The following is a 22,554-nucleotide window of genomic DNA, read 5'->3' as shown; positions in this document are numbered from 1 at the left end:
GGAAATAGGAATGAATTTTTTAACAAAAGAAAAACTTGGCTCGTACAAAGAATATATGCCGTAATTCTGACTAAAATGATTTAATATTGGCTCCATGTAAGGTGTTCCATCTAACTCGGGATTCGTGAAATTAGATTAGAAACAACTGAAGTGTGTAATGTACATTACTATGTATGTGATAGGTGGATAAGGGGCGGCGGGGTTGGTAGAGTGACCATTCCCATCAGACAGTTCTCTAAAAGATTTGTGTTATTAGCATATAGGTGGGCAGGTGGAGTGACAAAATCCACCTCTTCCCGAAGAGCCTGTATCCGCTTATGATGTACGTAAAGGTGTCCGTGGAGCAGTGCCGTGCAGTAACTAGGAATTTTTTTTTTGGGAGGAGGGGGCAAACCGGATTTTGCTGCTCTCTCCTATGTGAAATGTTCTTTGTTTGCCCTAAAATTTTCTGCCCTGCAGTTTTCCACCCGGGGGACAATTGCCAGCTTTCTCCCCGTCTAGTTAGGGCACTGCCGTGGACTTCGTTTTATTGGCATAAACCATAAAGGATCCGTAGAATATACAAAGTCTAGAGCTTCCTGGCCCAACTGTCTCAGTAATGTTATTAGGTTCAGAGAAGCTGAAAAATGCTTCTATATAATGTTGGCTTCCACCCCCCCCCCCCCAAATGTTGTCCAAAATCTTTTAGTGGATTCATAGACGCGAACTTTTCCGTCTATGAATCCTCCACTAAAAGATTTTGGTTTTTATGGTGTAAAAATATAATAATGAGATTCATCTCAATTTCTCAGGGATAGAACTTTGTTAACCTACTTCCCCCCCCCCCCTTCCATATGGGAATCGCGTTAAGTGTACAGTAGGATTCTTTTCTTTTTGGAGTCGTGGGGCACCATTTATGGTGTTCCCGTGTGGCAAGTTTAACATATGCTCATACTCGGTTTGAGAATTACTGGTTTATCAGATTGGTGCAGACATAACAGATCTAATATCGATGGCTTCTTTCTCAGCCAGAGATATCAAGGAAACAGTTATTTTCCGGATATTATGCCGAGGCGAGCTCGGAAAGAAAAGTCATCACGTCTCCGCCGGGAGGAGATCTAATATCATTCATCGATCAGATCGGCCACGAACATAAGATTTAAAACTTTTATGGAAGTTGTATCTATTGATTGAAAATCTCAAACACAAACAAAAAATAATTTTGTTTGAGATTATCAACCAGTAGAAGCTACAGATGCAACGGGAGATCCCAGGGGTTGGTTTAACAAGGGGTGATGCAAAAATTTGGAATTAAGCCAACTCATAAGATCTCATGTTTTATCTGTAGCTTCTACAGAAAAACATCCCCTCCCTCCTCCCCCCCCCCCCGGGTGCGTTTTATCGCCCCAAATTGTTAATATTGCCTACTTTGGGAAACAATATTTACGATAACGCTCATTATTTGATAAAGACGAAGTGAACTTCTCTTCTGTCCGACGACTTAGGACGACCATTTACTAAAGCATCTTTAGTAAATGACAGTCCGAAGGTATCGGTCACTTCGTCTTTATTCCCTCCGTCACTGAAGACGTTATCATAGTTGTGGGTATGACGTTTGGAATGATTTCTCCTTGACCATAACTCTATAGTCCGAAAAAAAAATCCTCCACTTTTCTATCTTTTTCTTTCAAACCGAGCACAACTCAGGTCTATCGCCATCTATGAAATTTACTACCTAATGAGTTGTGCCGGAAGTGCAAGTGTGTGTGTACCTAACAGTCTGAGTGTGTATCTGGTGTTGTATTTGATTTTTCAAGGCTGTCATCTATATTTCAGAAGTTAAGTGTAATTAATGATTGAATTACATTTGTACTGTTTTCAGGTCTGTTGCTCTCTGTGGAGAGATTTTTTTAAAGGGGAGTTCTCTCTGTGGTTTCGTGCCTCGAAGTTTTAAACCACAGAAAACCAACTTCAGCCGACCACCACTGTGGGGTTCGAACCAGGGACCTCGCGACGCGAGACCAGCACTATGACCACTCGACCACCACGGCGGCGAAATCCTTCACTTGTGATACCGACCTAAAAGCCCACATTCCTTCACTGACCAATCTGATAAAAAAAATGAAGATAGATAGACACATATATCATTACTGAGTGGAAGCCTCTACAGCAGCCTGTAGAAGAGTCGCACCACGCTACCCACAAAAGACTTTATTGACATTTTGACTTGCTTATCTTCCCCTCATCCACGGAGAAAAATATGCTTTGACAAGTATATTATCATCAAAAGTCATCTGTGATCAGAGAACAGTGTTTAAAGAGGTTATACCGAAAATCGGTGCTCCAAATCTCTCTGATAAAAATCAAGTCTTCTCTCAGGGAGAGGAGAGCAAAGCCAAACTATTAGTGTATATTCCAGGAGGTAAAAGACCCCCCCCCCCCCATACATAAACCTCCCTCCAAAAACCAGAAAAAATGCACCAGGGTTACTCTACCACACAAATGGCTACATGATAGAGAAAAGCAAAAAAAAAAAAAAGTGTATAAAATCTACGTTTGGGGGAAGCTAGAGAATGCTTTCGGCGGCGGCGGGAGAATCTCTGGTAGAAGTGATCGCACGGGAACCATATGTTAAAAGCGTCAAATTACTGAGGGAGATGGGGCTCTCTCTTTTCTATATGACTGGTTGTGGGGGGGGAGACACCTCTGCCCTCTTCAGCAAAAGCAAAATAAAATAAAAAAGAAAGAAAAGCAGCTGATGTCTGGGCTGTGCAGAAATTTGATCTAGAGGTAATGATCTACGGGAGAGTCGTTTTCGCGCCCAACTTGTCAAAACACGTGAGGTGAGGAGGCGCTTCTTCCTCAGCCAAATGATCCTGTTCCCTTTGCATCCCGGCAGGACTTGATATTTCGCCCTAAATTTACGACCGTGAAATCTTTTCCTCTTTATTATTTTTTTTCCCGGGTGAAATTTATGGTTTCGCCCCCCCCCCCTCTTTTTTTCCCGTGATTCTTTTAGGTTCGATATCGTGTGATGTTTTTAGCGAGAGTCGGAAGTTGTTGCTCTGGTACGGTCAAGAAAGATTCAAATGGCCCGTACGGGTTATTTGAGCTTTTAGACTGGATTATAACACTTTGTAATTTGGTTTGAGGAATGGTTTCCGGTTGAAACATTATCGTGGTTTGACATGGATGCACGTGTTCGAAAGGTTCATATTGGTTTCACCAACTATAGACGTTGTTCAACTAAGAAAGGAGCAAAAACTAGAAATTGTAGAATTTATCCACAACCAGAAATTCTAATTTTTTAAGGAAACCTCAATCATGCCTCACAGTGCCGATAATTGCTCCCAAATCCATGGAATTTTTGAACTTTTTCCGTGAGATTAGCATAATAGGAATTCTCGAATTTCACTTTCACATTGGGACTTATTTTTAGTTGAGGTGTCGTCGAAGATCTTGCGAGCGCACATGGGTCTTCAGTAAGTACCAACTAGAAAATGTCCGAACTATTACTTTCAAAAGCCCTCAATCTATCCTTCGGGAGCATTTGAAAACTCGAAACTCACATATAGTAGCCAGAACTGCCCTTAGGAAAAGTCACTTCTGGAATTATCATTTCCATTAATTCAGAATTTTCATCACACAAGTCTAGAATTATTTCTTCAATTTGTTCTACATTTTCATGTGTGGTGTAATTGTTTCTTTCGATTATTTTTAATTCATCAATGGTAAAATTCTCATTAGTTCTGGAAATTGTTCCTCTCATTAGTTTAAAATTACCTTCAGTGCTAAATTTTTCATCAATTTTTGCAAATTTACATTTAACTGAGTTTTAAAATTTGTTGTATGGATATTTCTCAGCATTTCCGTCTATTCTGAAATAATCGATGCCTTCCCTCCTCCTCCTCCCACAAAATAAATAAAATCGAGACAGAGGGGGGTCCTGAACATTATTGGTGCCCCGAAATCGTTGAGACGCACCTGGCCCCGCGTCTGGTAATGGCGGCCCTGATAACAGCCAAGTTGTCACGAAACCATACCATGTATGGCGTCGCTCCCCTCGAATGTTTCTCGGATTCTTCCGAATACCGCGAAAAGTTTTCGGTCGTATGTGATACTTCAATGTCCAACCCACACATTGCAATCTAAACGTAGGAGTACCAGCCAACACGTAACTGTCACCGAAAACATTCTCACCTCCGTGATACCGAAAAAAATCATTACATACTTCGAGGGAAAAATAACCACGAAAATATTCTGCGCTCAACTCATATTTATTAATGAGCATGAGTGTATACATATCTCCCCCCCCCCCCGACACACACACACACATACAGTATATACACTAATTATAAGGTAGAGATATTATATTCGGTAAGTTCTAATAAATTACTCTTTTTATGACAGCTAAATAAGTGTTTTAATTATCTCGGGGGACGATGGATGCCGCCGCCATGATCGATTTCTTTCTTTTTTTGAAATCCTCTCTACCAATACATATATGAGGAAAATTTCAATATATATATATATATATATTTATATATTCTTTGCTTGAAATATTTAACTTGATAAATAATTAATCGATGATCCCCGACACTTTAATGGTAATCGTTTTTTTTTCTCTCTCTTTTCTTACAGGGTTTTCTACTTACGACTGTGGAAGACAGAGGTTGAAAACTGGGATTTATATATTATATATATTTTTTAATATATACGCACATACACCAATATATATTACAGAGAGAGAGAAAAACTCCACGACGTCATTTTTTTTATAAGGTTTCGTCTCGTCCAATATGTACGATTTGCCGGACATTCAGTTTCGATTATCAAATACAGTTAAACACGCCGTAGAACTTGAGAATACGTCTGAGATATCGGTAAGACTTCTTATCTATTTCTTATCTTATTGTTTAGTAATAATACACTGACAAGAGTTAAATTCGATACTCTAAAAGCACGGCTTCCGCCCACATAAGAAAAAGGGGAAGCCGGCCGAGTGAATCCTAGTATTTATTTATACAATGAATAACATTTCATAGGGGCATGGGGCCCTCAGTGCTCTCCACCTAGGGATCTAAATCCCGGATATGGAGGGCCACGTCTGTAAGTTACTCGTACCGGGTGTGAGCCAAAGTACATTTACCGTAAAAAATAATTGTCATCCCTTAAATTTGATCTACGTCCTTACTATATAAACGCGCCTATAAAAATCGGTTATCAAGGCGCAGTGATGGTCCCTACATCATGGAGTGGAGACCCATACCGGAGTTTATAGACCGAGACACCATTAACAGGGCTGTTTCCCGGGCGAAGTGATTTTTCTTGGGAGGTTGGGGCTCTACGTGACTGAAAATACTTGCTTGCTAATTATATACTTTTGAAAATTCTCTCCCGTTATCATGAGGCACCCCCCTCCCTCGGCCCGTGCCCTGGTGGGCCTCATGAGTAAAGATGGCACTGATCATGAATACAGTATAATGTACATATTCTACAGTGTTTTTAATGCCAGTTGTGATAAATATGTATAGTATATGTTAGTGGTTTATCACAGTCTGACAATTGTTGACAGCTTGGACTCGTTCAAAGTGCCTGAGCTGTCGTCAGTCCGACGAGCAAAAACTCGCTAGTCGAATCCACAAATTAAAGCATTTTTAGAGGATAATTTTTATCGTAACTAGAGGTACTTGCTTGCCATCCCCCTTCACAAAAATCCTCGTTTCGGCCCTGCCCGTCCTGTAAATAGAGGTTTGAGGTCCTTTAAAGAGAGGTTTGACTGCATACGTTTCTCTGTGGCTGTGGTTCTCAAACTTTTGTCACCTGCGGCACCCTTGCCCAATTTACGACTAATGCGGCGCCCCAGAATAGTTTGGCGACCCCCCCCCCAAAAAAAAAGAAACACTTCAAAGCATAAATAGGCACACAAATGAATATCTTCAGCTCGCCGTTACGCCCCTGACAATGGTGGGCGATACTTCTAGGAGCCGCAACTCACACTTTGAGAAACACTGCTCTATGGGTTAGGATAAATGTGCGTCGTGGCTCCTAGGGGCGTCGTCAGCTTTTGTCAGAGGCGTCGCGGCGAGCTGGAGATACTTATTTGTGTGGCTGTTTATACTTTGAAATTGTTTTTTTATAAGTGAAAATATCCACCAAACTGTTATGGGGAGTCGCAACTGAACCATGTAACAAAATTTTGAGAACCATTGGGTTAGGACGAAGGATCAACAATCATGGAGATATTGTATGATACTGATACTATTTTATAAACGGAACGACAGGGCCATCTTCACTCTAAAGGGTCCCCTCAGTGCATTTGGGCCCCACAAATACTTTTCATTGCTATTCGAGAAGTATCACTTTTAAGCCCCATACGTTGCTTTGTCCAGTGGGGCCCATGATGGCTCTGCTAAACGGACCGCACATAGAAAAAAATCATTCTTTTTTTAAAATAATTGAAAAACGTATGCAGCGATATATAACACCATGGAAATATGTCAATTGATGGCTCCCGTTTAGGATTTTAGTTTCCTGTCACGAGCAGCTGGTTGGTTAGGAAATGGATGGTTTTTAGGGTGTCCTCTGGTCCGTGAAGTGGGAGAGACACACACACTCTTTCTCTTCGATGGTTGGTTGCTCGATGACGATAATAATATCGGCATTTTTTTGGAATGCACGCGTATTATGTTCCATCTCTTCCATGAGAAGCGTCGAAGCATGGATATATGGGTAAACATGACTTTTCCTCCACCCCATTCCGAAATAAAAAATGAATAAAAAGAGAGAGAGAGTGTATGTAAGCAGGCATTCCTCCGTCATCATCATCAATGCGCCTATGAGGCGTCGTCCAAATTGCTCCAGTCATTAAGGCCTTTTGCAGGAAAAAGAATAGACCTTTTCGGTGAGTTGAGTGGAACAGAATATATTTTTTTGTTATGTTGCTGGTGGTTGTGGAAGATTGTTGCAAAGTTCTCCACGCGGTTAACCACTGTCTCCATTCAGCGGACTCTTGACTGTTTTCAACCCTTGTCTGGAGTGACGACAGGTACCAGAGAAGAGACAAATGATTTTTGAATGATGTCATTTTTTTTTTCGCCCATTGGTTTTCAGCGAATGTTGAAGAATAAAATAAGTAAAAAAAACTTGCTTTTATTTTATTTTCTGGGGTGTTTTTTTTATTTATTTATGTTTCGGGCCTGTCATTCAAAAGCTGTCACAATCAGCACTTGAAGTAGATTCTATTCGTTCACACGAAAATCATTCCTGTATGGTTCGAACTCGATGAATATATTTTTCATCGTGTAAGAAATATTTCTTTAGGTTTTTTTTCCCCCTTCCCCTTGACGTCAATATTAAAATAATTGCTGGAATTTTCTGTAATGAACGTGAAAGACTCGAATATATGTGTGTTTAAAATTTTGAAATGGTCATGCGTTGACTACGAATGAATATATAATGAAATTCCTTAAAGGTCATTATTACGTCTTTCATCGAATCCTGATGGTGATTGCATCATTTTTTTATTTTTTGGATTCTTTTTGTTCTACAGCAACCTTTTTTCTATCCCGTTGTCTTTAAAATCCCTCAACATTCAAGAATGAGGTCCTTTCCACTTATCAAGTTGATGTCTGAAAAAATTTATATCTGTTTTCAAAAATAAAACAAATGCATAAATAAGGCCAATCTTGAGGGGGAGAGGAGTTCAGCGCTCTTCCCCTAGTATGGGGGTTCTGTGCACAAGAAGGGCTGTCTTAATATCATGGGCCCTCTTGCCAGAAAAAGTTATTTTTTAGGGCCATGGAAGTTTTTTGGTACTAGATCGAAAACAGCAAACAGCTTGTACCTATGTACAGGAAATGTTTAATATATTCCCGTTTAAAAACATCCTATACCTATGTACAGGCTGTTTGTTAACGAGACGTTTAAATAAACCGTTGTAAACGAGAAAACACTTTAAACGGAAAATCTTGATAAGCATTAGTAAGATGTAGGAGTGACTACGCGAAAATGAGTCTCCATGGGCAAACGGGGCTCATGCCCCTGGCCAATAAGTTTTCGGGGCCCACTTTTATGCCAAAATTGGCATCTTTCGATATAGTGTATATTTAATTTTTTTTTTAATATTAACAAATATTTTTAATTTCTGATTGCCTTGGCACATGCTCTCCAGGTCTCGAAATTATGAGGAACAGATCCTGATACAAAACGTTCTAAGTGGGAACTTTATAAGCTGGGTCAACTGTATATAGCAAGTTGTTAGTCATTCCTGACGCCAGGAAAAAGCGTGGTCCGGAATGATACATTTTGTGGCATCTCTATAATATCTCTATACACCCCCAGAGGCCCAAGGATCAACTTGGATTATTTTACTCAATCAACTCTAGGAAAATCAATGCACAGAGACAGTCTGTAAGCATACATAAGTCTGTTTGTTTGTAAGGTGTAAGAGACATACTTTTCACTGCGTATAGAATCGATATCATCCCCCTTATGCCAGAGACATGAATAGTTTAGTCAGAAACGCAAATGTGTATCCCTATTGAAATACGTGTTGCAAAACATTTTAGTAAAATAACATCCATAGAGTAGAGTAAGCATTCAAACATCATTTCCCAAATTGTTGAAATTTGCATATTCATGTTTCTTCCATAAGGGGACGACGACGATTATAATATCGAAATTTAGTTTTGTGAAGTTGAACAGTTAAACGTAAAGTATGAAATACTTAATGAAATGCATTTATACGGACCTCTTATGTGTTTCACGACCTCATTCGACTGCATCGTTCGCACCTAATCAAGGTTGAGGAAAACAGTATTAGATTATTCGATATAGTTCATCCTTTCAAAATTTCATTTTAATTAGATCTGTCGGATGTGCGATTCGCAGTATTGAAATGTTATTCTTCAGAGACGGTGTGAAATTTCATAGTCTTGGATCTTGATCTTCTTTAAAATCCCTTCTCGTATATCACCATATAAATATTCATGAGGGTTTCTATATTCATCTTATCACAATATTTTTCTTTGCTGGAGAGTATAATAACACCTAAGACGTTATACTTGCACACACTCGTGTTTTTCGTAGGGATTGTGTGAAAATACACGTGTGAACATAATCCTTAAAATACCTTCGGGGTGGGAATGAGAGAATCCATGCTAATCGCTTAAAGATTTTGTGAAATCTCTTCTCAAGACGTTGGGGTTGATACTGGTGGCATTTCTTTCTTCTCCCCCCCCCCCCCTCCTTTATAGAATGAAATAGCGTGTACATTTATTTTATATGCAGCAAGTGTGAGTGGGCTTGCGAGGAAGGGCCTGAATGGCTTCCGAAAGGGATGTTCCGTGGTAAATGGTTCGCGCCGCAGGAAGCCGCCGAAATGCGGCCAACAACATCCGTGGGGTTCTTTCCATCTTTTATTATTATGGTACAAAAAAAATAAAATCCAACAAAATACACACACACACCTCCATTTTTTCTTCTCTCTTTCCACTAGCATTACTATTATTATTTTATTATCGATGCTTCTGCTGGTCACCAATGGATTATTCACTAGGTGACCACGGGAAGAGAAAAGGTAGCCTACTCTGACTTTTTCCGAATAAATATGGTATTGATTAGGGCTGGGAATCGATAAAATTTCTCTAACTGGTTAATCGAAAAATTTTTAAGCGATTAATCGAATTTGAATCGAATTTTATTTTTTTGTGACCATATAATATTAACAGATGCTATAAAAATATATTCTGTTCACTTCTATCACAGACCTATTCAACATATGAAAACAAATATGGGAGTAATTAAGGAATCGAGGCTGTGTGCCCGATTGAAGCAATTTAATATGCTGAATATAATTTTGTAAAAACCTGTAATTTCTTCACTTGGAACTTGTCGGTTTTTTTTTTTTACAATCGTTTATTTTAGGTGAGTCTTTGATTTCGAAACAAATTTTTCTACCAGCGCTAGTGTTGATCTAAGTCAGTGTTTCCCAAAGTGGTCCAGGGAAGCGATAGAAGCTACGAGTATAATATAGGATCTTATGGGTCCTCTCGCGTTGGGGTGCGATGAGTGAGAAAAAAATCTTAAGAAGGGGGCGATGGAACAAAAAGTTTGGGAAACTATGATCTAAGTAAACTTGGCTATTGACTAGTCCAGTGGCCTTCAGAGTCACTTGATGCGATCCATGGAATCGAATATGTGGAATTAATTAATTAAACTGTGAGTGAGGAATGAATGACATTAAACCTGACCCAGAGTCACTTGTTAGAAGCCCTTATTACTAATGAAGTACTTCTTCCGATATTTATTTTCTGTATTCTTAAGTTGGTTTCTAGTACAGTATTGATGCCAAGAGACTACTGGTGAAAACTATAGTCTATCCAGAGATCATCCCCCGCAGAAAATTATCGCATTGGTTTTTGTTTATTAATTTTTACTACGCTATTTAAAATTTTTTGAAAATTAAATTTATATTCTGCATTTCATCGCTTCACCCCCCACCCCGACCCATTATCGAACCAAACGTCCCGACTGGTAATCAAATCACTTTAGCGTCTAACGCGTTGTCCAGTTGTTGTCCGATAAGTTGATCATATGTGATGTTTATTATTACAGAGTTCGAGATCTAACTATCTCTAAATTATGGTCAAAAATGTATTTGGTCAGTCATTCTACGTGAATGAAATGACGAAATGGACGATATATATATATGTTACCGCTAAAGCGCAGAAATCAGTTATTCTACAGATTATGTAGGTATCAAATCAGTTAATCTGCAGATTAGCTAGGTAATGTGCACATTAACGGCTTTCGAGCTTTAGCTCGACTATACTAGAAAAATAATCAAACGAAGACATTTTGATATTTTGTAAATCTCAGTCATGTTAACTGTATACGTGATGCGTTCATAACATACAAGAAGAATAAGCAGAGATACACGGCGTGAATTAGATATATACATTGCATATTTAGATATTGGCTAAACCTCTGATTTAAGGACAGGTTCATGTGTAAATATAGTTAAATCAGATGTTTCCAACAGTTTGGTTCTCGCGGAATCCCCCTCATGGTTATAAATTGGTTCAATGGAACCAGAACGAACATTAATATCACGCAATATGGGTTTTTTATTGCAGCATAAGTGAACATTTGCCCTGCTTTTAAATACCATGGATACCAGTTGGAATCAAATTACATAAGTAATGGGAACCTGGGTGCATTTGGTTCACTAGGATCAGTTGGAATCCCACGCCTTTTTTTAAAAACAGACATAGTAAGCTAATTTACATAGATCTGCGAACTTGTCTCTTCCCCAATTGCTACGGTGTCTATCAGGCACTTATGAAGGGGAGTGGACTCGTCTCACGCTCTTGTCCATCTTTAGACAGGAATAGGTTTGCTGCCCCAAGCAATAACTCGGAAATCGCTGAAAAAGAAATGATAGGAAACTAACTGTTTATACTATAGATATAATAATGACGCCACTTTTTCTATAAGAGATGATGAATGAGTCTGCCTGGTATTTCAAGGAGATCTGCCCACTGCGGCACTGTTTTCCTGATATCTCTATCGAATTTCCGTACCGAATTAGAAGGTATTTTCACATCGCACAGTTCACCACAGCAGCATCAAATACTTCTCAAAATTAGGTATAAATAAATAAATGAATTAATGACGTATTCATAACGACTTCAACGACGTGTAAATTAATTCATTTGAATCACTTTTCATTTAAAGAAGTCGACTTTCGTGTTTGAATATGGCGAATGGGGTCATTCATGATTAAAGTGTAATCCATTGCCCGATTTAAGATGAAAATATGTAATACACTCAAAAGTGGTTTTCGGTTTCTCAGAAAATCAACCAACTAGAGCATCAGAAAACTAGAGCATTCGACCGCGGCCGTGGTGGTCACCATTTCTGTGAAATCCACGATGATGTGAATAATAATATCGAATATATATCGTGACACACACAATATCAGTGTTTAAAATTACACTTATTATCATTCAAGTATCAAAAATAGACTTTGGTCGAAAAGGTACATAACATTTTTCGGCTTTTACCGAGAAAGCTTTTCTTGCTTTTTCGACTGAAAGGTAGGTACGTGACGTTGGAACAGCTTGACACGAGCTTACGTGGGATGGCTTTTTAACAAATCGCGTTCACCATTTAGGAGAAACCCCGCTGATGCGTCCAAATAGGCGATCGGCAACTTTTAGAAAGATACGTCTTACATACGTACATACATATGTTGTTGTTGCCTCCCTGGAAAATATTCCATCCCACCCTCCAATCTATTCCAAGACGAAGAAGCCGAACTCGAACCCGGGTTCGCTGTTGTGCTGTTGTCGAACATATGTAAGGGGTTCTAACATAGGAAAAAAAGTGTAGGCCTATACTATATGTATATAATGATTTGCCGCTCTCTCTCTCTCTCTCTCCTCTTTTTTTGTTCGGAGAAAGCTCTTTTGAGCTTCAACACGTACATGGAATCCCGTACCTTCGAAGAAACATCTATTTTTTTTTTGGTTGCTGGTTGTTTTCTTGGTTGTACTGTATGGCAGAAACGCACCGCGACGTTTGGGAACGAATCACAATAGACTTTCCGCTTTTTCTCTCGCTTTTGAATTTTCCGACATTGTTGTCAAAATAGATATAACTCACGCGTTATGTATTACACGTTATTGAGGAATTCATCGAAACCGCACCTCACCGTCGAGTAAACATACTGTATTCGCTGTATTATGTTTAGTCCGCGAAAACTCCGCATAGTATGTAACGCGGAAAGAAGTTAGAAAACATTAAAGTGTTATCAAGGAAACAGATATTTTCTGGATATTATGCCGAGGTGAACTCGGAAAGAAGTCATCTGGCCGGGAGTCGAACCTACGCCCTCTAGGAAACCGAGAAAACATGCTACATATTGCAATGCTTTACATACTTTCCCCAAATGTTATTGAATTGTTTTCGGATGATCTATTAAAACTTTTTCGTGTTTGGGAGCGGACGTGTTGGAACGAAAAATAAGTTCACAGTGGACACATACCTGCTCTCTGATTACATTCATTAGAAAAGACATTCTATGTATTGCAGGGGTGCACAACCTCGGGTCCGTGGGCCATGCCAACATAACTACTAAAATACGGAAGTGTAAACAAATCTTTGCCTAATATACTCTCAAAAGGAACCAACAAAAAGACACAGAAAAATACGAAATGCATTTTGACACACTATGGGTGTGTAAAAACTCCCCCTCTCCATGTGTAAATACATTCCCTCCAGATGTCTGTATGTCAGGACGTCGGAAGTGTTTCGAACCTGTGGGTGAGCATCTTGAGCATTATGTAAGAAATTTTCATTTCTGAATCAATTCTATCATCAGACATATTTATCCTGTGAAGGCGGAACCAATAGAGTGCCAAAACATTAGAAATTTAATATTTTCCTTGTACAATATTTGCATTTTTCGTTGTTTTTCTTTCCCCGAGAATACCTACTAAACACTATTTAAAAGCTGTTTATTCAGACCGTTGTCGCTATATGAGATTCTGTGACACGAAGATTTAAAATAGCAAAAAACTACACTCCCTGTATGCAAAAAGTGGCTACAAAAACACATGATCATATAATCCTACACCATACTGTTATCGTACAGGTGTGTTCATTCATTCACATACCAGTTATATCCCAAGTTAAGACCTTTATCTGAGAGAGGATGAGTCCTTTCTCAAGCTGTACACTCCTAAAATTCAAGGTAAACATTGCACACTCGAATTCAGACAAATTGCCAATGTGAGGGTGTAAACGTTCCCCACTGAGTTACGCGAAAAGACCATTCAGTTCTTTTTACGAATCACTAAACAAGTCAAGTACTGGAAGGATTAGATAATATGGAGAAAGAGACACCCCCAGGAGAAAGAGTCAGTCTTTTATAATAGCCACGCAGTGTTGGAAATTGACGCCATGTTTCTTTTACCACCCATGTTGCATTCTCTGCCTATTTCCGGGAAAAAAGAACAACACCTCGAATACGTGTGTTGTCACACGTACACACCCTTTCATCTCTGAGACGAATCCTTTATTCTCACGCAACAGGAGTTCCTATTGACCCTGGATAATGCAGAACAGATTGAAATAAGTGTATTACTAATTTTAAGAAAATTGTCTCGAGTGATTTTTCTTGACCTGAGTTATATGTTAACTCCTTGTATATTGGAATCCTGACTCAAAGTTATTTCAGAGATACTTTATCCATAATAACGTAACATCCATACATTTCGGGAACATTTTGTTTCTCAAAGTGTGTGTCACGGCTTCGAGGGGCGTCACAAAAAGCTGGAGATCTTTATTTATATGAATATTTATGCTTTGAAAAGGTTCTTTTATCACTGACGGATCCTATGTGTATAATGGAAATAGAAGCGTCGACGATTACGACCGATGATCGGAAAAATTCCACTTGAAATAAAGATTGATAATTCACAATATTATCTTCGTGTTTTATATCTTTAATATTAATGGATAAATGGTATTTTTACTGCAAGGCCAGCGGACATTTTTCATAGCTTTTGATAGTGTCTAACCCTAGAAAAGCTCTCTAGGAACTCAAAAGTTCCGTCGGGCATTAGTTGGAAATCAATGGATTAGGCAAGGCCGTAACTAGGTGGGGGCAGCTGCCTCGGGCGGCAAAATTTAGGGGGTGGTAGTTTTAGGTGGGAAAAAATAGAAAAATTACAAATTTATCGAATTTTAAAGATGTGGGAGTGGCAAAATAATGTTTGCTCCGAGCGCGGCAAAAATCCTAGTTATGGCCCTGCATTAGATCAGAATTTTTCAACGTTAAGCTCATGCAGAACTCTTGATGGCTGCGAAACTGCTCCAAGGAATTCAAACGTGAATACACTGCTGTTTTCTTAAAGTATAGATGTTCACAACCAATAATACATTCCACACGGAAACTTAGGATACCGCGGAATATCAGTTGGAAACCTAACCACTATGAAGTGTTTCTCAAAGCGTGCATCGTGGCTCAAGAGTGATAATGTGTACGAACCCCTCAACCTACGATTAAACTAATTAATCAGAATTCAAACACGTTTCATGATGGCTGAGTGGTTAGAGGTACTTCCCATACTGGGAACTGGGCATGATTCTCATAAAGTAAAGGCCGACACTTGGGAACCAGAAACAAAAACAACATTCACTAGGAAAAGCAATCTTTCGAATGGAGACAGAGCTCTCCCAAAATCCTGTCGGAAGGGGCCCCCCACTCAAGTACAAATTTGTGAGCCGGAGGGGGCAACTCATTATGTAATAATGGTCACTGTGCCATCTTAACACATGGACCCACCAGGGCACGGCCCGGGGGACTAAAGAGAAGACGTACCCTCACAAAAATTAGATCCGGTTGAAATTTTCTAGAATTTACCAGGTAGGGCCTCGGAAAAATCACTTGGCCCGGGGGCCCATGATGCTTTTTAGACGGCCCTAACTGTATCCCGTTCTTTTCGGAACAGATCCATTTGGCCCATATCACTCGGCTCTTAGCGAGATCCGTGAATGCTCCTTGAATATTATGTATATGCGGCTCCCAGATTGAACAAATTCCGAATATACAAAATTGGTTTGAGGATTTTTGTATATACAAGTTTTTCTTCACAAATTTATGGTAGATTTTTGGCTGTTGGAAATGTATAAAACCCTCGATGCCGACTTTTCACCGCCACTTGCAAGATTCATCTCAAAAGTAGCCAGAGTGGTAATCCCAAAATTGAAACTTATCAAATTATATCGATTATCAAGAACTACTCACGCTCATGAAGATTTAGGTGATTTGTTTACCTTTATCATGATTTTTGCGATTATGAATTGTTTTTACACCTGTTCACTGGCCATGTCCATGAATTGTCTATGGACCTGCACATGTACATAAATTTTGTTCAAACTGGGCGCAGTAGCCCAGATCGATAAGATACTCGCCTGAAGTAGTACCAAAGCATGTTTAGAGGTGTAAAAAAGCGAGTTCGATATATATACCCGGTTCATCCTTATCAGAAACTTTCCTGGCACAAGGGTACAACAGAAATGGTGACAGTGCCATAGAAAAAGATTATTGCAGCTTTGAGTCCCACACCGAGGGTTTAGCGCATCAACTTTTCGGTGAGTATAAAAGGGCCGTCGTTCCGAGTCGGCAATGGATTGTAGGTCCCGGTCTAATTAGACCTCATGTGCAGGAAATGACCGTGGTGCGACAAAAATGATAAATTGTTCAATTTTTTTCAGTGATGGAAGGCATTGTTATTTTCTTTGAAGAATAAATGGTTAGGTTTCATGGAGGCACCCAAATCCCCTCCTGGGACAATGTGCTTACATCACACGCTCAGTGTGACAGAATCTGGGTGTCTTTCGGTTCCTATCACTATCACCGTCACTTGCATAATTTCAAAGAATTAGTTCTGCTAGATCACGGCTCCGACGTGTTTTGGGGACACATGAGTGCTGATCATAGAGTAACATTCACCGCAAAAAATAAAATCACATTTTGGCATTCGAATATGTGATAATAATCAACCATCAAAATGACATGAGCATTTTAAAAGTTCCAATTGCATCTCTGGACGAAATGTCTCGACATGAACGAGTGAATGAATGAACGTAAGAAATCTGCCGCCGGACTTATCCCGTGTTGCCGAGATCTCTTCTAAAATGTCCTTCGAAATGTCTCTTCTAAATGTCCTTCCCGACAGTGACGTCCTCGCAAAATTACAGTCGTGCGTCCAAGTTCTCAGCCATTTTAGGAGACAGTGACTGATGAAGTATTTCGGATAAGGGAATCATTTGTTTCCGAGATAACTTCCGTTTTTAGTGTTTTCCCATGAGTGTCGCACTTGTGTGTCGAAGCGATAAATTTCAGTCGCTGACAGTGTCTTTGTGTGACGTCCACAAAAGAGACGATTTTTCTGTTCGAATCGCCTGGAGAATATTTGCCGCGATATAGTGGCAATATATACCACGAGAGAGAGAGGATCTTTGTCACGAGGGCGCAAGTTGAATCGACACTTTCAATTGTATGCGCGTCCTCCTCCGCGTCCACCTTGAACAAGGAAAAAGTGGACTCACTGATGACCCGAGACGAAATGATCTTTTTCTGCACGCAGATGGGCGTAAAGAATGGAAAGTTTCCATGAAAAAAAAAATGGGGGCCCCATTTTGAAGCACAGGGGGGCGTCCCTGTTAAGTACGAGATGTCCCGGTGCGTACAACCATGCAAGAGGACGTCCTTTGTATAAAAAAAACCTCTTTTCTTCAATATCTCGCCTCTTCTTTCTGTGTATACCTGCTGGAAATGCGTGGCCCGAGGGCCTCTGGTCATACAAACGAAACTCCCATCGTGTATTATCCGATGTCTATGTATAACTGTGTGTGTGTGTGTGTGAAAAGTGTAGGGCCTGAAACGCAAAGGGTAGGTATTTCAGTCCCGTTTTTTTTCCTCCTTGCTTTCATGTCACCAAATAAAAGTGGATGAAGCTTGATGTATCACGAACATTACTGGACTACAAATAGGGGTAGAAGCGTGTGGATAAGACATTTCGCAAGAATTTACATGCATTTAATACCTGGATTTTCTGTATCAACAACGAAGGATACAAGTTCGGAAATTTTTGATGCGGATTGCTTATGAATGGAGAACGAAAATATAGAATTATAGAAATTTAGCAAAAAGAAATTTCTATGGGATTCCTGGAATTGAGGGTCTACACAAAGCCGCAACGAAATAGGGGGGGGGGGTGGGGAAGGGGGGTCTGGTTCACCAGGCGCTGGACCAGAAAGCGCGCTGAGTTTATTCTTTTTCTGTTCAAAATTACGAAGAGTGGTAACAAAATGGACACAGTGTAAATTTTGCGTGTTTAGTTGTGGTACTGGGTTCATGCACCCCCTTGGAGTTAGAGTTGTTTCAAGTTTTAGAGTTTGGATGTGAGAAAGCAACATCGTGACGGAGACGCTTCCCTGGAAATAAATGGGTGGGCAAACGGGGCCCTCCTAATCATTGAATGTTTTTTTAGTCCTAAATTTATTAATTTTTTTGACATTTTATTTGATTTTGTTATTCACAATTCTAGTCAGTGTTACATCACGAAAAGGCAGTTTTTGATAGAAAAGGGGCCCAAAAAATGTTCAGGGCAGTGGACAAGTTAAGATGACTACCCTGATTATAACCGCCCTCATTTTATTGAATAACATCCCTCCTATTACCCCACAAGTTTGATTTGGACCTTTCGCAGAGAGCTAGAGATATTGATTTTTGTGTCTATTTATGCTTTGAAGTGTTTTTTATAAATATCTATCAAACTAATCTGGGGAGCCGCAGAATAATCATGAATTAGGCAAGGGAACAACGGTTGAAAAAAAGTTTCAACCGTTGAGAACCACTGGCTAAAAATTTCATTCTCGCCATGCAGCTCCGGCAATATGAACCTCCGTATTCAAACTCACATCCAAGAACTCGCATTATATTGATTCACGCGTGGATCCAGGAGGATTGTGTAAGTTCGTTTGATCTTCCCGTATTTTAAGGGACAGACAAATTTCTCCCATATTATTCGGCTCTTGGGATAGGCGGTCGTTCCCATCCCCTCCTCCGGATCCGCACCTGAGCGAAATAAGACAACTTGAGCTACGAAAGGAGCGGAGGCAGTCGTCTTCAGCTGTGAATGAAGCCGAGGCAGGTATCTTTTCATTCACAGCTGAAGATACCTGTCTCGGCTTCATTCGAAGCTGAACATAGCTACCTTGGCTTCAGCTGTGAATGAAAAGGAGGCAAATGGATATGGGATGATGTGTCGGAGAAACGACGTATTCTGTAGGTGCAAAAAATTATCCCGTATTTTACGGGACAAACAAATTTTCCCCATATTATACGGCTATGGGGGGGGGGGGTCATCGTCTCCCCACCCTCCGGATCTGTGCTTGTTATGATCATATATCAGAGGTGCCATATGTTGCTCTTTCTCTAATGCTGAGGGTGCTCAAGATTCGAAAAACGGGAATGATACCCCAACCTAGCATCAGTCAATACAGGACTTGATGCCACCATTTCTGGAAACTGTGTACTACTCTCTATTGTTCTTCTCCCAAAGGTGGTGCACAGATATATCCGGGATAAAAGTTTATTCTTTCATTCGATGATCATTGCACCTTGGACTCCATTAATTCATGGGCAGCCATTCAACGAGTTGACATCTCTATTGTGAATGACAAGATATTGATCGTATTACTGAAGAAAAGATGATGATCACGGGGGCTGGAGGAAGTCATTCCATGGCATTCATTATTACTGAGAAAAAGGATAAAACTCTACCCACTTCACCATCTTTTCAGCTTTTCCAAATAAGTACAATGGATTTTCTTCAGGGAATTTTCATTTAGTTAAGTTGGACAGAGTGATGATGATGTTCTTTGTCGATATCCCCCCTGTGTTTGTGAATGAATGTTTGAGGACCCCCTGGCCTGGGGCCTAACGAGTTGTTGGTGTTTCGCTGATGATGTCCTCTCCTCCTTTTCATTCACATGTTGTTGTCTCTTTTCTTTTCACTTTCTCAAAAGAGGGATATCCCTCTTTTCTTGTATCTTAGCACCTACGGGGGAATGTTAAGTCTTTTTACCCCCTACACCTCCAAGATCCCTGACAACGTGGTCATTTTCGTAGTGAAAATTCGTGAATCGGTCAGTTCGCCAGAAGAGCTCGTATCGGTAACATTACTCTAGGTTAGCTGTCGTTCTAAGTCCGTGGTATTCTTGGTTCTTTTTTTCGGTCCATGGTCTGTAGTATATCCTAGAAGTTTCCCCATATAGTCGGATTAATCAGTCGGAATGAATATTGTGGTAAGTCGAAATTAATTTTTTTAATCTTTGAAGAAATTTCTGTTGGGATTTTTGATAATACTTTTTTTGAGGAGATTGATTCCAAGACTAATTCTGAAGACTTCTCAGGAATTCCAGTTGGATTATAGTGGAAGAGAAGTTATAGAAGTTAATTATAATTATGGAAGCTAGAATAATGAAAAATAAATATGGCGTAATTCTAAGGACTTGGAAAAGTCCCTTTATTGTTCACTCCCATTTAAAAAGACGTATTCACAAAAAATAATGTTACAAAAACGGATGTAAATTGGTGCTGTTATCATATTTTTAATTGAAGCAATACATCAACACAACAATTTTTATAATTATAAAGCTTTTAAATTAGCTAAAATTCTTAATTAAGGGTGAAATATTTCTTTGACTTTTATTTAGATTTTGTTTCTTCTCGATTCTGTTAAAAAAAAAAAGTTTTTTTTTGATATTGAAGTTATTTATAAACAGATAAAATCTTGACCAGTAAAGTTGAATAGTTTTTATACCTTGAACTTTATTTCCGATTCCCTCAATTTGGTGCGGTTTTATAAATCTTTGAACTCGTAGAGTTTCAACAGCTCTCAAAGAATAACACTAACAAGGACTCAACTCTATTTAAATAAAAAAATATTATTGTTATACAGCTGTATGTTGTACTGAAATGACACTAAAAGATGTGTTTTCTAAATTACGAAAAGTTTAGAGGAAAAGACATTGGTATAATGAGTTTTTTGACCACGTAAATTCAAATAGTAGATGATATATACAATGTATTGATTTTTTTTTTACAAATACGGATACAGATAGATGCTTTTAGCATATTTTTTACTTGAAAGAATAGTTAATTAATTAGAGTGAACTTTTTTTAATCAGTTAGAATGACCAATTAAGGGTAAAATAGAATTGTCCTCTGTTTTAATATTATCTATGAACTGATAATATCTTGCTTAGCGAAATTGAATATTTATTACTTTAAATTTCATTTCCAATCCCTCTTCAATGTGTAGCGATTTTATAAATCACTTGATACGTAAAATTTCAGCAGCTGAAAAAATGACACCAGCAAAGAATCGACTCTTTCTGGAAAAAAAAAGTATTGCTCTTATATAATCGTATTTTGTACCGAAATGAGACTGACAGATATGTTTTGTAAAATACGAAAAATGTGGAGAAAAGACATTGGTATGAGTTCTTTGAGCACGCATTTACCATGTATACGCCTACTGCGTAATCAAATATATAGGGGAATGGGTTATTATGAGGCAGATATTTATTGAAAATTTATAAAGCAGAGTATAAATAATTATACATAATTAAGGCAGATATTAAAAAAAAACATTTCCTAGATATGTAGGCCTATAGCATATACAGTGGATCCCGCTTATAACATTCTAACTTTGAACATTTTCCCGCTTGGTGCGACTTATTTTCGTTTCCCAATTCTTACCAATACTCAGAGATTTCCTGCTTAAACCGCTTTCATCGCTTACAACGTTTTTTCATGACGTTCTTTTGAAAAACGTTACGAGCAGGGTCCACTGCCTCAGCTATATCGATGTAGAAATTAAATTAGCTTAGTATGAAATATTCAGGGATTCAAAAAGATATATTGAGATATTTTCCGAGTAAAATTCCTCCGAAAGTTCCCGCTAATAATGTATTTAAAAATACCGTCATGAAAAAAACGTTGTAAACGGGAAATCCAGATGAGTATTAGTAAAAGTTGGGCCTTGTAAGCTGGATCCACTCTAAAGACAATTTATTTTCAACCGATGCACAACTTTTCATAGCCACTGAAAGACGTTGACGTCGGAAAGTAGAGAGATGTTTGAAACGATTTTAAACTTTTTCTCGAGATATTTAAAATTCTAATCTCGTTTTTAAGGTTTAAAGCGAACGTGAAATATTTAGAAATCTCTGCTTCAGGAATTCTGTTATGAAACATATGGAAACTACTCAAATGATTGAACGATTTACAATCTATGTATAATAATAATAATTATGAATTGAGTATAAAAACTGTTTTCACATAAATACTTTGTTAAAAAAGCAATATACCGATCACTTCCGATCTCAGAATTCAACGAGAAGTTTTATGATATTTTGATGATGTATCAGCCCCCCGAAGAACAAATTTTCAATTTGCTCGAAATAAGGTTGAGAGAGATCATGTACATGTGTGTATTAAGAAGAGAGAGAGAGCGCGAAGAAGAGAAAGTTGATCATGCACTCACAAGATGACATGATAGATGAACAGAGACCTTTTCACTTGCCCTTAAACATCATTAACTGCAGGTGCTCTACAAAGAAGATGCGGCACATTTCTTATTTATTTTATTATTGTTTTAAAAACTGCATTCCTCTCTCTTTTCCGTGCTGTTACGTGCGAGAAAAAATTAGCTCTTGTTTTGTTTTTTTTAATTTATGAGAAGAGTAATTAGTTTTTTTTTTTGTTCGCTCATTTTCACTCTTTCTCTCGCTCTGGAAAAATCATCACCAGTTAACCAGCCACCTAAATAATTCCTTTTTTACTTTGGCAGTGTATATTCAATATTTTTTATTTCATTTTTTTTTAGATGCTATATTTGTATTATTAGCATATGTATAGTATTTAATTTCGTTCGTGTAAGGCCTGGATAACACTATAAAAGTTTGGTGAAAGAAGGTTTTTATAAA

General features: G+C 38.7%; 1 protein-coding gene across 4 annotated transcripts in view; it reads left to right on the top strand.

The window, feature by feature from the left end:
* The window catches only part of LOC149081630 (transcription factor Sp9-like), a 99,592-nt gene that overhangs the window by 37,654 nt on the left and 39,384 nt on the right, over window positions 1-22,554 (top strand). For 2 of the 4 annotated variants that reach the window (XM_089237043.1, XM_089237044.1), the window contains exon 2: window positions 4,621-4,862. In XM_089237043.1, the coding sequence (XP_089093169.1) occupies window positions 4,779-4,862 (84 nt within the window). In that variant the 5' untranslated portion in view covers window positions 4,621-4,778. Of the gene's footprint in view, window positions 1-4,620; window positions 4,863-19,280; window positions 19,867-22,554 lie in introns of those variants that run through there. The other 2 variants (XM_089237046.1, XM_089237045.1) reach the window with 2 other exon arrangements.

Source organism: Pholcus phalangioides, unplaced genomic scaffold (assembly GCF_987345545.1).
Source record: "Pholcus phalangioides strain wild (caught in Gottingen) unplaced genomic scaffold, Ppha-v1.0 ptg000009l_1, whole genome shotgun sequence".
NCBI lineage: Eukaryota > Metazoa > Arthropoda > Arachnida > Araneae > Pholcidae > Pholcus > Pholcus phalangioides.
The sequence above is the reverse complement of the archived record's forward strand: the minus strand, read 5'-3'. Positions and strand labels throughout refer to the sequence as shown.